This window comes from Medicago sativa, chromosome 2 (assembly GCF_051527215.1).
Source record: "Medicago sativa cultivar Bolivia chromosome 2, Bolivia_mono, whole genome shotgun sequence".
In the NCBI taxonomy this organism is placed as follows: domain Eukaryota; kingdom Viridiplantae; phylum Streptophyta; class Magnoliopsida; order Fabales; family Fabaceae; genus Medicago; species Medicago sativa.
In genome coordinates, this window is record NC_140750.1 from 58,775,901 (window position 1) to 58,791,834 (window position 15,934).

General features: G+C 31.3%; 2 protein-coding genes across 5 annotated transcripts; both read right to left on the minus strand.

Moving 5' to 3' along the window:
• Positions 1-6,687: 6,687 nt before the first annotated feature.
• Positions 6,688-10,748, minus strand: LOC146949312 (uncharacterized). Of its 4 annotated transcripts, none has more exons than XM_085745376.1 (15): positions 10,635-10,748; positions 10,472-10,520; positions 9,897-10,011; positions 9,751-9,824; positions 9,537-9,671; positions 9,129-9,260; positions 8,874-8,960; positions 8,438-8,491; positions 8,175-8,265; positions 8,021-8,091; positions 7,862-7,931; positions 7,731-7,783; positions 7,424-7,517; positions 7,123-7,220; positions 6,688-6,929 (listed from the first exon to the last, which is right to left on the minus strand). In XM_085745376.1, exons 3-15 carry the CDS (start codon positions 9,979-9,981, stop codon positions 6,840-6,842), a joined length of 1,134 nt encoding a protein of 377 aa, XP_085601502.1. In that variant the 5' UTR covers positions 9,982-10,011; positions 10,472-10,520; positions 10,635-10,748; the 3' UTR covers positions 6,688-6,839. The 4 variants fall into 4 exon arrangements, with proteins under 4 accessions (XP_085601502.1, XP_085601500.1, XP_085601501.1 ...); XM_085745374.1 differs by having other exon boundaries at positions 9,537-9,674; XM_085745375.1 differs by having other exon boundaries at positions 9,897-10,047; positions 10,472-10,551.
• A 2,465-nt stretch (positions 10,749-13,213) lies between these two features.
• Positions 13,214-15,068, minus strand: LOC146949313 (Carbohydrate-binding X8 domain superfamily protein). Its single transcript, XM_085745377.1, has 4 exons — positions 14,909-15,068; positions 14,165-14,193; positions 13,833-14,067; positions 13,214-13,508 (listed from the first exon to the last, which is right to left on the minus strand). The coding sequence occupies exons 1-4, from the start codon at positions 14,958-14,960 to the stop codon at positions 13,483-13,485; spliced, it is 342 nt and encodes a 113-aa protein (XP_085601503.1). The 5' UTR covers positions 14,961-15,068; the 3' UTR covers positions 13,214-13,482.
• Between the last annotated feature and the right edge of the window lie 866 nt (positions 15,069-15,934).

Genomic DNA, 15,934 nt, shown 5'->3' on the forward strand with positions numbered 1-15,934 from the left:
ATTTTTTCTTAGTGTTCTTGTGAAAATATTTATGGAAAAATTATAACTGCTTTTAGTAAACTTTTTCTGGAAAAAATACTTGTGCATGAATTTAAGAAGTGGTAAAGCCTTGAAAGTAATGACTCGACCCACCAATAGTGGTACTTATGCATCATCACAATCATCACAGTCTTGTTCACAAGCGCAATCCACACATGCATCTGCCCCTACAATGGGTGTGAATGTGTCAACTACCATGGGAGCAACCATGGCAATGCCAGTTTTGACAGAAATGGGAGTAACCGTTCCTCCAACTGTTTCGACAACTGATGCTGCAATAACAGAACCAGAAATTGGGATCTTTGTGCAGCTATTCACTACCAATATTCTTGTGTCTACTACAGCTTCTATGTCTCCTTACCACCAAGTTAGGGCTAGATTATATGATAGGTTTATAGTCATGCAAAACTTCACTATGCCCATGACCACAAAGGAACAACCTTATGGTATGCCAACATCATTGATGGCAAGTTTGCATAACAATGCATCTACATTTGCATAAAAAAAATTTATGAGCTCTATTCCAGAGGTTTTGAATTTTGATTTTTGATTTAAATATTTTAAGAGAATTTTATCATTTATCGTGGTTTCACTCGATTCAACGTATTAGTCTCTATAGTTTCACGTAGTCAATATATATTGATTTTTTTTTGGTTACAAGTCAATATATATTGATTGATTACTTTTTAAAATAATATGAATAAAAATATTTTTTTTACAATTTTTTAATTGTTTTGAAGTTACCTCTAACGGGAATGGAAAATTGAAAATTAATTGTTTTAGACAAATTTTTTTATTCTAAAAAATGAGGGTGTCTTTCTATGATTATGAAATTAGATAGAATTTTTTTTTTCTTTTCTGTTAATGGATGGTATTGGAAATAAGCATGAGATTAGGTACATTTTTATTGAAGATTAAAGATATTTGTTTTCATGAAAAGATAGAGGAGTGTAAGAGGGAGAACGGAAAGTGGAAGGAAGATGTGAATTTTACATTTTTGATAACTTGATGGAATTGGTAAAGTAGATACTGACACACGATATTTACGCTAAAATTAATTGTAGGAAGGGCGGAAAGTGGAAGGAAAATGTGATTTTTGTGTCTTTGTTACATCAATAAAAATTAGTAAAATAGATAGGAACATATGAGACTGACACGATTTTTTTCCCACTACAGAAAATAAGAAGGACGAAATTATTTGTGAGACTAAAGTAGATTTTTTTGAAAGGACTAAAGTAAATGAAAACTAGGAGAAAAGTTACTCTTCACTTTGAGCATTTAATACATTTTGGATGAAATGAGGAATGAAAATGTCATCATGCCTTTTTATGGTTATGAAAATATGTATAGAAATTAAATATTTAGTCAATGATATGGAGATGAGCATGGCATTAGATACATATTAATTGAAGATTAATGAAGAGTTTGCTTTGACAAAAAGAGAGATGAGTAGTGTAAAAGGGGAGAAAGTGGAAGGAAAATGTGATTTTCTCGTCTTTGGTGCATAAGTGGAAATTGATAAAATAGATATAGACACACGAGATTTACGCTAAAGTTAATTCTATGAATGACAGAAACTTGAAGGAAAATGTGATTTTCGCGTCTTTGGTACGCAAGTGGAAATTGATAAAATAGAAAGACACACGAGATTCACGCTAAAGTTAATTCTATGAATGATGAAAACTTGAAGGAAAATGTGATTTTTGCGTCTTTGGTACGCAAGTGGAAATTGAAAAAATAGATATAGTCACACAAGATTCACGCTAAAGTTAATTTTATGAATGGCAGAAACTTGAAGAAAAATGTGAATTTCGCGCCTTTGGTACGTAGGTGGAAATTGATAAAATAGATAAAGACACACGGGATTCACGCTAAAGTTAATTCTATGAATGTCGAAAAGTGGAAGGAAAATGTGATTTTCGCGTCTTTGATACGTCAATGGAAATCAGTAAAGTAGATACTGACACACAAGACTTACCCTAAAAATGTTTCTCGACTAAAGAATTAATATAAGAAGAAAAGCAAAACTATTTGTTAGTTTAAAGTAGATGAAAAGCGGGAGAAAATTGACTATTTACTTTGAGTATTTGATACATTTTGGATGAAATGAGGAATGAAAACGTGGTCTTCACCCCTTATACATCTTTGGACATTGGAAAAATAGATATTGACACATGAGAATCAGGTTTAGATGAACATATATACGAGCTCGTGTTCTTTCTCGTGTAATTTCGATGACCATTTATTCATCAATAAGATGAATGTTTTCTAATTTCTATCAAGATCTTTATATCAACAATTTTAATTAATTAAAGGTAAAATGTTTTGAATACAACTTTCATTCCTATATTATTATGGGAAAAAAAAGTATATTTCTATTATTATGAAAATATATAAAACTTGACTAATTACAGAAGGATGGAAATTTGCTCAAACAAAAAAAAATCGATGGAAATAAACAGGCAAGACATGATTATTTAGTTATTAATTAAAGTATCTATAGAGTATTTAGTGGACTGGACTATGAAACTTTGTCTTTACATGAGTCCTCTTTAAATGGACGGTAAGATTGGATTCCTTAGATTAGGCGATCTTTACGTCAGATATTTAGGTACATTAATTTTCTATCACTTTATGATTAATCAATGTTTAATATTTTGTTATTACTTTTTTTTATTAGGTGAAAATATCTTATCATTTTAAACATTGATCAATTATAAAATGATAGAAAATTACATTAATTTCACTCAATAATTGATTGCATATTAAAAATAAAGTGTTAAATTGAATTTCATTAGCATTTTAAAATTATTTTTGGGTTTGATCATGTGCTCAAACAAGAACCAGAAAGAACAAACGACAAACAAAAGTACACCCTCCGGTCACTATTATAAGCAAAATTTCACTTTTTAGGTTCATTCAATAAATGATGTATGTGGTCTATTTAATGGACTACATTCATCATTTATTAAATGAACCTAAAAAGTAGATTTTTGCTTATAATAGTGACCAGAGGGTGTATATACTAAAGTGAGTAAATGTACCTTTGAAAAATAGTAATGATATTTTGACATCCATTTGATGATAATTTTGTTGACAACCTTGTTTTTTTCACTTCTTATTGGTCAAAAACAATGGAGAGAGAAAAAGGAAGAGAGAGGATAACAACATCATGTGAGTATGAGAAAAAAAGTTGTTCAAAAATTGTCAAAAAGTGGTTGTCAAAATATCATTTCTCTTTGAAAAAACACATAAATTTGAGTTTAAGGAGCCCGCCACGTTTCCGTCTCTGGTGATGCATGATATACTTTGAAATTTGTGATTATCTTCATTCAAAATTAATGTACTACCGTTCCTTTTTAAGTGTCACTTTTGGAGAAATTTTTTGTTCATATTTAACTGTCACTTTCAAAGTTCAATGCAATAATAAATGTTGTTTTACCAACATTATCCTTAGTTATTTATTGTGGAGAGATAAATATATGAAATAAGATATTAAATGACTAAGACTATTATAGTAAAAGTATAGAATATTGTATAAGAAAAAGTAACATTTATTGAGTGTCTTGGTTTGTGTAAAATGTTAAAAAGTGACACTTAAAAAGGAACGGAGGGAGTACTTTTCTTTTAAATAGTTTATCAATTAGGAATTGATCTCTTAACGTAGACAAGTACTCCCTCCGGTCTTATTTACAAGAGAAAGTTGACTTTTTAGATACATTAAATAATGTACGTATCTAGCCAAGAACCTAAACCAAATACATAAATTATTTAATGTATCTAAAAAGTAAATTGTTTCTTGTAAATAGGACAGGAGGGAGTAGCAAATATGAAGTTTCCTTCAAAAAAAAAGGTAGCAAATATGAAGTTGGAATTTCGGTGTTTATATACTACAATGTCCTGTCAATTAAAGTATGCTTGTATATAAATATAAAAAGCATAATTATTTTATTATTAAAATATATCAATATTCTTTTTTTAAAAAAATATAGCAAAATTTTAACTATATTCATTATATAAGATCGATAAAAAAAAATATCTTCATTGTATTTCATATTATTATTTTCATGACATTTTCTTTTACGGGATACACTAGGTATGTTTTCTTGAATTATGAATGGTAGGTTTTATAAAAATTTTATTAAAATTTTAGCTGCAGATAATATATTTTGCACTGTTATATTGTAATAAATTACACCTATATATTTTAATGATACCAACAAATATAACTTATATAATATCTTTAAAAAAAATAATATAATATAAATTCTTATCTTTTTTGATGACATCAACAGAATAACATTCTGATGGTCAAATTTGCTTAAAGATATAATTGGAAGGAGAAAAAGTTAGGCCAAAATAGTCTACTTTCTTTATAGTCTTTTCGATCTTTTTATTACGCAAACGTTTGAAAATTATGAACAGTGTTGTTTTTATAAAATTTTGATTAAAAGTAAAAATATAAATGCTTTTTGCTTTTAAATTATAACAAATCAAACCAACCATGCTTATCTATTTCAATCACACTAACAATATAACAAAAAATATATTATCTAAATTCTTATTTTTTAATGACACCAACAACAATCTTTATTATAGAAAAAAAATGTTTAATGGTATTATTGGAATAATGAAAAGTAAGTATAGATATACTCGTCTATTTAAAATTATTAGAAATAAAAACTCACGATCCTTCTCATATCTACATTTAAGATAATGATTTGATTGATGTCGGTTTAATGCTTACTGCGTATTTATTTATTTTGTTGTTTTAATCAAATTGATAACAATTAAATCACTATTTCAATCTTAAAAATGAGAAGGATTGCTAATATCTACTATCAAGAGACAATGTATGTCGTCATTGGAGTTTTAAATATATTTTTTAGCATTAGTCTATAGTAGACCACTTATAAAGGTGATTCATATTAGCATTTCTCTATATAATACTATATGTAAAAGGGGTGCACAATTTTAGATAGATTTATTCTTCTATTTTCATCATTTGTTTAAAAAAATACAAAAATAACTCAACTATTTTGACATCCATTGGCCGTGACATATATTGCAAGTTTGCAACACTCCAAAAATATTATTAAATAAAAGTAAAAAGAAAGATACCAAAATACTTGGAGGGAGTAGACAAGGATAACCAACAGAACTTAACATCTACCTCGTTAAAATTGTCAAGGAAATCTATAAAAGTAAAACTTTGGCAAAGAAAAAAGAGTAAGATATAAAAAAAATAAAAAAAAGGAAAAAAGAACCCTTACAAATACATTCTCTTGCTATTATTCTTTACTTCAAATATACATTATGCTCTATTTTATTTTATTTTATTTTATTTTTACTCTTAAAATATATTCCATCAATTCATTTTTAACTGTTGTTTTAGAACTTTCTATTAACATACAACCAATAAAATGTTAATGCTCCTGTAGACTTAGTGGTGCCTGTATCATCTCTGTGGCACAAGGATGTTCCTCTAAAGGTGGTATTATTTGTCTGGCGTCTGTTCCGTGACAGGCTCCCTACTAAAGACAATCTTTTACGACGACATGTTATTGGTTCTGATGCTCAGTTGTGTGTTGGTGGTTGTGGGGAGGTGGAAACATCTTCTCATTTATTTTTTCATTGTAATTTTTTTGGATCCGTTTGGCATCATATTCTTCTATGGCTTGGCTTAACCGCAGTTTAGCCTTATGATGCTGCAAATCATTTCTATCAATTCGGTTTCATTGGTGGATTGGCCAAGTCTAGATGTTCCATTTTACAGGTTATCTGGTTTGCAACAGTGTGGGAAATTTGGAAAGAAAGAAACAATAGGATTTTCAATGACAAAATTTGCTCTATGCCGCAGGTGGCGGATAAAATTAAGTCTCTAACCTTTATGTGGTTGAAGGGGAAATATCTTAGTCTACCCCTCAATTACCATGGTTGGTGGCTTTGCCCGTTTTCTACTCTTGGCATAGGCTAGTTGCACTCTTTTCTTTTGGTGTGTTTTTTGGTGGCGGCGTTTGCCTTGTAAATATTGTATGAATTCTTTTGTTTTGGTGTTTCTTCCTTAGTACACCTTGTGCCAGGAAGGCCATTTTTGGTGTGGTAATATAATTCATTTTAGTCTCTTCAAAAAAAAAACATACAACCAATAAATTTTATTATATTTTACATGCATAACTATAATTTTTTTCTTTTATAGCACCCTTAATTATTTATTATCTTATTCTATCTATTAAGTTACAACGGTTTATATGTTCTATCAATACAACTTATGTGGCATTGTAAGGATTACCCCTGAAGGATTCTCTTCATCTCTGTTTACCATTTCTTTAATTTTTTTTTTGTTGAAACAAGGTATCTTCTGTGTGCAACTGTGAAGAATAATCTATCGAGTCTTGCAAGACTTAAATGGATGGCAGATGTTTTCTAAAAATTTTAACATTGTTGCATATCCAAGTTTAGATTCGAACTCAGGACTTTGGTTAAGCAAAAAGACACTCGTGTCGTTTCATCGAAGCGTTTTTGGATCACTATATTAGAACTCATGACTTTGGTTTGCCAATCAAGAGAAATGCTCATATCTCTTGCTACACTCTTGCTGGTATTTCCCTTAACCAATCTCACTCTAAAGGAGTGTGCATCCAAAGCAGAAAAGAATCATGTATCCTTCGCATAAGTTGGACACACATAGAACCATGATTCTACATTTTATTGCGATAATAACACGGCCTAGAGGATACATTAAACAGAAAATCATAACACGACACACATCGTTTGTAATTTTACAATCACGGCACAAGTTAAGGCTTTAGAAACTTGTCAAACCAATCAGACAATTCTTTCACCATGAATTTCGTTATTTGGTGCCCAATTCCAGGTTCTGCGCTAAACTGCATGTCATAACAAACAATTGCAAAGCTTTAGTTCAAGCGACTTCATTACCATTTCTATTATTACGAGTAGTTCAAAATTTAATGGTGCAACATTAGAAATCAAAATTTCAGGTTGTAGCCAATGATCAATCTAAACTTTTTCTTTTCTTTTCAAATTGATGATGGAAGTCCATACAATATGGATACATACCTGGAAATTATCTACACGGTGAAACTCTTTATATGCCTGGCTTGCTTTTGCCCTCGGAATTTCCAAGCCGGCAAGGGGACACCTAAGATCTTTCGGACCTGGAGTTCGGAACACCCAAGCAAATGCTTCAATTTCAAGTCAAATTCAAAACCCCGACAAGTATCTAAATTTGCTAATTGATATATCCATAAGATGTGCGAAGTTTGTATTGTAGTGCGTTCAATACATCAATTTGCATATGAATATTGCTACCAACTACAACTTGAAAGTGTTGAATAAACGATAAATACAAGGATCTTACCATTGAGAATAAGCAAAGGACGTGGTGCAATAGATGGAATTGAGTAGGGGGAATCAAATTGGGAAGCTAAACCGGGAGCAATCCTATCCCACACCTGATTCAATAATATTAACTCGAGGTTAGTATCTACTGCAAAGACAAACCTCTATATGGAAATTCTGTCCAGGGGATGAATAACTAGCATTTATTAATGTACCGCGGCACCAACCATTGTCAAAGCATGTTTTGTTAAAGCAGTGCACGTATAATTGGAATTCATTCGGAGTCTCGAGACAATTATAATTGGAATGATAAAAACTTAGCTCACCTTCTCCACCACTTCTTTGTCAATAGCATCTTTGCCCAAATCATCACGTGCCACTGCATACATTGACCCAAGAGGCTAAGAGCATTAGGATGTACAAATTACCAAGGCACATTCAGAATACATGATTGTACCTTCAAAAACAGGCTTTATACTGTTAACTCGAGCCTTCCACTTATCGTTGTCTATGGCCCACCGAAATCCCTGCAAGTATACGACACAAAAATGTTGAAATTGTTGTTTCAGAAGCACATCTTGTTAAATATAAGCTTCATTCGATAATACAATGTCACCTGAACACCAATCAGAGGAGCAACCACAGCATAGCGGGTATCAGCAGCTGCAGCAAACCATGCATGCATTCCTGAATCAAGGAATTATGTAAGGGATGTGTCATAACAACAAACTTGGTATCGAATACATTCCTCTCAACTTCTCTCAACCAACCTCCAAGCGATATTCCAGTGATTCCTATCCTAGAGGGATCTATATCTTCTCTCTCTATTAGATAGTCTGCCAATTTAATCAAGTCCCACACCTGACAGATCAAAGAACAATAGTATAATACATAGTTTCTAAACCAAAGTAATCATGGGTTCAAACTGCGCTAATGCTACCATCAATGGAGCTACGGATCAACCAAATCATTTGGGGCGCAGAGTGGCTCAGTCAAACAACAAAGTAGCATGATAAACAAGGAAGGAATTTACCGTGTCATATATGAATGGCATTGTGTCTCCGGTTTTCCATGCCGATATAAGAGCCTGTTTTTTTTTACCCGGAGGGGTAACCAAGACAAAATTGAAAAACAAATGATCAGTTTTAAATTTAAAGTAGTAACTATTTCAGAAAAAGAGTTTTAAATCAGTTTTTATTTTTTTCTCCGAGTAGATTGAAGTTTGAGCATCAGCTAAATCTTTTTCCGTAATAACATAGTGCAATTCCTAGATTGAAACATATATACCACCAACATTTTAGATTGCAGGTGTCTTTGTTGTCAGACACGTCCGACATATTTCGGTATCCGACACAACACCAATGATCACTTCTATTTTCTTAAATTATTATCTATATCTAATGTGTTAATGTGGTGTGTCCTTATAACTGCTTATATTAGAACTAAAAGAAAGCAAAGCAAACACATACATCGCGATAGGTGGTTGCGTTCTTAGCACGTTCACCATGGTAACGAGAATCAACCGAAATTGCTATATATCCCTGTGAAGCATATGCCTGAAACACGAAGAACAAAAATAGAAACCAAATACAAGAATAAAATCCATGATTATAATCAATCAAAAATCCTTTTTTTTTAATAAGCTAATCAATCATAAATCTTATTTTTTAAGAGTAAAACAAAAGGAGCGATGAGTGAAGCAGAGAAAATGCAGTTATAACAACCTCAAGTAAAGGACGCAGATATTCTTTATACGTGTCTGTACCGTGAATGAAAACAACTGCAGGTCTTCTTCTCTGCTTATCAATTTCCTTCAAGCTCAAAATCAACAATGGCAACCGTCCTTGATCTCCTTCCTACAAATCAACCATAGATGTAATAGTTAATTAGTAATAGTTAATTACAATAATTAGTTACACAGTTAGTTAAGTTAGACTAATTAGTTATTCTCATTGTCTATATAAGATTTGTTATATCCTACCACACAATCAACACAAGAATTATCTCATTAATCAGTATATTTTGATATATATTTCTCTCATCTATGAATTTTATCAAGAATTGTAATAAAAAAAAACATCTATTAAAAATTCAACTCGTGAGAAATCAAATTAGTTGTTAATTATAATTACCTCTATAGTTAAATAGAGATTCTCCTCCTTGAGCAAATCTTTGAAGTTCTCAACTTCTTTCTTTGGACAAGACTTCAAAACCTCCTGCTCTTTGAAGTTCTCAATGTCTATCTTTGAACAAGAGTTCAAAACCTCCTGCTATAAAATTATTTACCGAATTGAACAAGCAAATGAAACGAAGAAGAAAATGGAATGAGTGGCAAAACTAGAAAACCTCTTCGGTTGATAGAGAAGTGTTCTGATGAGTAGGATTTGTCACTGGTTTAGCGATTTCAACGGTTAACGGAACTGAAACAAAGAATCGTAATGAATGTATAGCTATCGAGATAGTGGAATTTAGTAGAAATTTAATTTCTGTACCTTGAGGAGGTCGTCTGCTACGGAGGATTTGAAGGAATTCTGATCGGAACTTGCTTTGTTCTACAATGGCGCCATTTTCTTCCATTTTTGTTTCGATTTTGCGGTTGGAGATTCTCTGTGATTGTGTGCGTGTGGTTGAACGGTTACAGCTCTAGTTAACAAACACACAAATAGGTACCGAAATAAAAGTGTCAAAATAGGAATACAGTTCTCATAACACCAGCAATGTAACACCATCTCGACCAAAAACAACAGGAGGAGGACAACTCACTACTCTCAGCATGAGAATTACTATGAGGAACCTATTTTTCACATCTTTCCAACCATTAAATGTATATTAAAGAGAACTAACAATCTAATCAATTATTACCCCCAGACGTACCGAATTCTTCTCATGTCGAGTATCGCGTGCCCGAACCCATACCACGTACCGAAGCGAATTACGAATTATGTGACTATGCTACATCTATTTTATGATCTAAACCTAATTTCCTCATACATACAAATATGCATTTCTACTAGTAACAAAAAATCAGCTCTATCTAATTCAAATTCAAGCTTAATAGAGAACCCACCTTAACAAAAATGAGAGTGATGGACAAGAGCTCCAATCCTTCAAATCCTCTTCCAATTCTTCTTGTTTCAATTAAGCATTCTTTGACAGACACACATGCAACAACTTTAATTAACCCTTCATTAAGAAATTGAAAAGAGAGGAAAATGATAGAATAAGCTTACCTTAATTTCCTTTTACTTCAAACATTAAAGTTTGGTTTATGGAAGAAGTTGAAGATCAATGGGGTAATGGAGTTGGGAGGGTCTCACGCAGAATTTTTAGAAGGGAATGAAAGCAGAATATGTCTTGTGTGTTTTTTTTTTTTTAATTTTTTTTTTTAGGAAAATATGTTTTGTGTTTTTAGAAGGGAAGAAGTTGAGGATCACTATTTAAAATTATCGGAAATCAAAACTTACATCCTTTTCATATTTACATTTAAGATAATAATTTGATTGATGTTGGTTTAATGCCTATTACGTATTTATTTTTCGTTGTTTAAATTAAATTGATAACAATTAAATCACTATTTCAATGTTAAAAATGAGAAGGATCTTTAATATCTATTATCAAGAGATAATATATGTCGTCATTGAAGTTTTAAATATATTTTTTTAGTATTAGTCCATAGTAGATCACTTATAAAGGTGATTTATATTAGTATTTCTCTATATAATGCTGTATGTAAAAGGGATATACACTTTTATCTAGTTTTATTCTTCTATTTTCACCATTTGTTTATAAAAAATACAAAAATATATTCATGACAAAACCTCGGGATCCTTTTCATCAAACTTAGAATATAAAAAATTATAGGAAAATGCTAACCGGTGCCCCCGGGGCACTGGTTAAGGATATAAAAAAGGAAATTATATAGTAATTAATGCATTAAAATTATGTAATTAATTTACATAATTATATGAATATTTCTAGACTCTTTATGGTTAATGTAAAAGAGGAAAAATCTTTTTATTAGGAATCACTTGAAGGTGAAGAAACTCCAGTCTTTGAAAGGGGAGAAAAATAAATAGCAACCCTTTGTTCACGCTTAATGATATACCAACTAGTTGCTAGAGAAATAAGACTTCTCAAATTTGGTGCATGGTTTGATACTTAATCGTTGAAAACATACACAAATACTTACAAAATCATTGAAGAGTTTTGGTGTAGAATAATAGACATGCACGTTGAAAGAATGATACAATAATCTTGTTGGAAAAATGGACATTTTCTAATAATTGTCCTAATAAAACCAACAAAGGCTCATATAGTTGATTAACTCTATTCAACCTTTAGAAGAAGATCCAAAATCTTTGTATTTTGAACAAAGCTCTGCTAATGAAGAAACAATATTTGTTCTTTAAAACTCTTCGTCTGAAGCAGGATGATTTATTGAGTTAGGCGATAATGGATATTTTCCTATTTACTCATTCAAATAAATATGGAGCACTTTATCCACTCATCATATCCCTTGTGTCAAAAATTCATATCCTCGCATCAAAGTTTTCTCATCCTAAGAATGTCATAGCTTACATGGATACCGGTGCTCCAATAACAGCGATGAATCCAAGGATTCTTCCTACAAAAGCATGGATCAATACATACACTAGTATTGATCGAGACATACACTCCGGATTTAAGAACTTTTTGGTTTTTTTACATAGACTTTTATGAATCAATAAATAAAGTTCCTTGGGGATTTCTCAGAAAAACAAACTAGGGTTTTCCTCCCAAATTAGTATTTGAACTTGGGGGTTTTTGTCACAAATCGTTGCAATCAGATTTAATCAAGGTGAAGACTTTGAAGACATAAGATCTTGCAAATGAGTAACGACCGAATGATCATTTGAACGGTTTGGGCACTTGATCTTGGTTGACGATCAAAGGAAGAAGAATACAATTCATCATTATCTTGATTGAAGATTCAATTGGGCCGGTTTGATTTTGGTTTACTTCTTATGAACAACTACTTTCAACTGCAGTCAATATCTCAACTCCATTTGGAATTGAGGAATTGAAGGAAGATTTACCTATAACGAGGTCGATTGGAGAACTACCTAAATAAATCTTTGTGTTCATCGTCTTCGCTCTATCTCTTTTACTTTTCATTGTTATAACTTATGCAGAAAATAAATTTTCTAGGTTGAACCTTTAAGTGATTTGAGCAAGAAAGAGTGAATCCTAAAGTTTAATTTTTCTGCTACTACTTTGTATAAACTAGGTTACAAGGGTTTTAAACTTGTAACTTGCAGAAAAATTGAATCTTTAAGGTTTGAATCTAGCATGGTGCAAATTGCACGCAAGGTGTTTGTGAAATTGTCAAAACCAAGTTGTACCATTATTAGTGCTGAATTGGAAAACTAGATAGTTGTGCATATAATCGGTAATTACTAGTTTTCATAACAACCTTGATTCATCAAATCAATATATATATAGAGAGAGAGAGAGAGAGAGTGTGTGTGTGTAAGATAGAGAGAGAGTCATATTAACTTTTTCAAGTTAATTTAAATCGTTTTCATTAAATTTCTTAACTTTGTTCATAGTTCATATAAATCTAAACGTTTTGTCACATACAGTGCTTTTGATAGCGTTCATGATAGACGTTGTCGACCCAAAAAGCTTCCGCCAAAAATTATTTTAAAATCTCTGATTAAATTTTTTAACAAATTATTTAAACATTTTGAACGAACATATGATATGAATATACGAAGAGAGTGAGTAAGAAAGAAAAACACTTAACAATAAAAAACCAAAAGACGACAACTAAAAATGAACGGATGGGTACAAATTAATAATGAAATTTAATCAGTATCTTAACATTAATTGGTGCAAAATTTAGATGGAAAAATTTATTCAAAATGCTTCAAAGTATTTTTTTTTGGACTCAAAATGCTTCAAAGTTAAGGGCACATCTGATTTAATGTAGCGTAGCATATGCCTATATCCATATGGTTTGAAATGACAACCCAATAAATTAAATAGCATACTATAGTAGTACTATACTTGTATATTGTACTAGTGACGTGTCCATTTCTATGCATAAATGCAGTTACCATAACCTGCAATTCAGAATGAGAAAAAGATTAATGTCACATTAGAAAGTCATATCAAACTTGTAAATTGGTTGATGGTTTTAAATTGCGGTTGCAACCACCAGTTGTAGTTACCATGTGAACATCAATATTATGGAAAAATACAAGCAAATGAAGTCGATGCGGCCATAATTGCAGTTACAATGTTGTTGCATAGACCGCAATTATGGTTGCAGTCCGAAAATTAGAACTATGATTGGTTTCGATGTCAAGGCAATGTTTCATTTAGATTTTAGAAGAACAATTATTTAATCTAGAACATGAAACAACACAATGAGTTATGTGACTTACTTGGATCAGTCACAACAATCAGAGCAGATCCTCTGAAATCGCAGTTCCAATGGTCCGTTCCTTTAGATCGATAATAGAGATTCATGGCGATGGAAGCGCGGTTCATGAGATTTTCAGGACTAGAGCAGGGGCATCCTTTCTGAAGAAATCTGCAATCAACGTGAGAGCAAGCATAATTGAGGTTGGATAAAAGTGTTGCTTGATCTGATGAAGGCTTTGCCACGCACCAAGTTTTCTGTGTTTTTCATAAATCATTACACAATTTAATTAGATAAATTTTTTTTTAATGTAATTTATTGGTTCTAGAAATTACAAGAGAAATTAATATTTACCTGCCCATTAACCATGATCATATTCCCTCCTGCACATGTCAAAAGAGGAAAGAAATAAAAAATAAGTAAAATGTGAATTAATTTGTAAACCTGATTAATTTTACCCAAAAAAAAAATTATATATTTAATTCATTGGTTAATGGTAATTGTTTAGCTTACTTTTCTCATGTAGATATTTAATATCACTAAATATTGGACTAATGTGCACAATAAAAGTGATGTTTATTGAGATCAATTTTTTTTTTTTAAGAAGCTAAATTAGCCCACTTAAACAGCAGGAGAATCGAACCTGAAATTTTTAGGAGAAGCACACTCTTTGAGATCAATTATTATAAGAAGCAATTACAACATTTTCTTTTGGTAATTAACCATATTACTTGTCAATGACTAATTTTTACCCAAAAACTTCGTAAATTACATTTTTCTATTCACAAACTCGAATTCGAGACATTGTTTAAGTGATCCGAGTCCGGTTCAATTTGAACATAAGTTTGGTATATACTCATTGATATATAGTACAATCTAATTTTTTTTAAATTTTGGTAACTGAAAATATTGCATAATAATACTCATTATAAGGATGCTTATACATGCCAAAGCAGATTCTAGTAATAAATCAAACCAAAAAAACAAAATGAGACCAGACCAATGTAGATGTAGTACATTACATTAAAACTCAACAAACAAGAACTAATATTGAGACAAACAAATTTAAAGAAGGCAGAAAATCTGACACATGCATACCTGATTTGAGAGACAAGAAAAGAAGGAAAAAGAGAAGAGGTAGTTTAGCCATGGTTGGTTGATGATGTTATGATGCCTTGTCTGCAGCCTTGTACTAATGTTAGTACTGCTATACTATTCAGTGGCAGTGCAGGGAGTGTGTGAGTGAGTGTGGAAATGAAGAGGGGGTTTAAAAAGGAAACAATGGTTGGTGAAAAGCAATGTGAGGTAAGGTTTAACGGATACATTAACGGCAAATTAGTAATTAGAGACGTTGAGATTGAGACAAGTTGATGTGGGGACTTTCAAAGGAAAAAGGTAGAAGTAAAAAAAGGTAGATGCCCCATGTCATGTGATGTGACTTGTGAGTTGTACTTGTGTGTTTTTTACTCTCCAATTTGATGATCTACTTTTTAGATTTTCGTCTTTTTATTGGAAATGGAAGTAGCATGGGGTGGGTGCATATTATCGGTGAATGGAGAATGAGAACCGTTGTGTGTGTATGTGGGACTCTTGGTTAAGCCTTGTGTGTGTATGTGTCATGTAAATAAGCAAGTTTCTACAATGTACTCCCTTCCATCATGTAAATAAGGAATTTTTATAAAAAAAATTTGGTTCCTTCAAAAAAAAATTGGTTCTAATTATAAGAAAATATTACAACTTTTAAGATGTAGTCATTGATTAAAAGACTTTTCTATCGCTTATTTAATATTTTTGTTTTTAATATTAACAGATGTATTTAATACTTCACAACTTTTTATAAGAGTATATTTGTAAAAATATACAAAAAATTACTCCCTCCGTCTCACAATATTAGTCGTTTAAGGTTTGCGCACGATTATTAAAAAAATGATTAATTATGTTGATTTCAACGATAAAATTAGTAGCATTTGCCAAAACACCCTTATTAATTGTAGTTAGTGGAGTAATTAAGTTGGATGAAATTCAATAAATAAGAGTATAATAGTGGAAAAATAAATAATAAATGTTGCATTGGTATTGTAAAGTGACGATTATTTTGAGAAAAAGAAAAAATGTTAAAGAGAC

Excerpts from the sequence above, each read along its gene's own strand:
- LOC146949312 (XM_085745374.1), bottom strand. The coding sequence starts at position 9,981 with ATGGAAGAAAATGGCGCCATTGTAGAACAAAGCAAGTTCCGATCAGAA. Across the intron at positions 8,266-8,437 it reads TGCCATTCATATATGACACG|GTGTGGGACTTGATTAAATT; the intron begins GTAAATTCCTTC and ends TTGATCTGTCAG. Across the intron at positions 7,932-8,020 it reads CTCCTCTGATTGGTGTTCAG|GGATTTCGGTGGGCCATAGA; the intron begins GTGACATTGTAT and ends GTATACTTGCAG.
- LOC146949313 (XM_085745377.1), bottom strand. The coding sequence starts at position 14,960 with ATGGCTAAACTACCTCTTCTCTTTTTCCTTCTTTTCTTGTCTCTCAAA. Across the intron at positions 14,194-14,908 it reads TTTCTTGTCTCTCAAATCAG|GAGGGAATATGATCATGGTT; the intron begins GTATGCATGTGT and ends TGACATGTGCAG. Across the intron at positions 13,509-13,832 it reads GATTGTTGTGACTGATCCAA|GTTATGGTAACTGCATTTAT; the intron begins GTAAGTCACATA and ends TCTGAATTGCAG.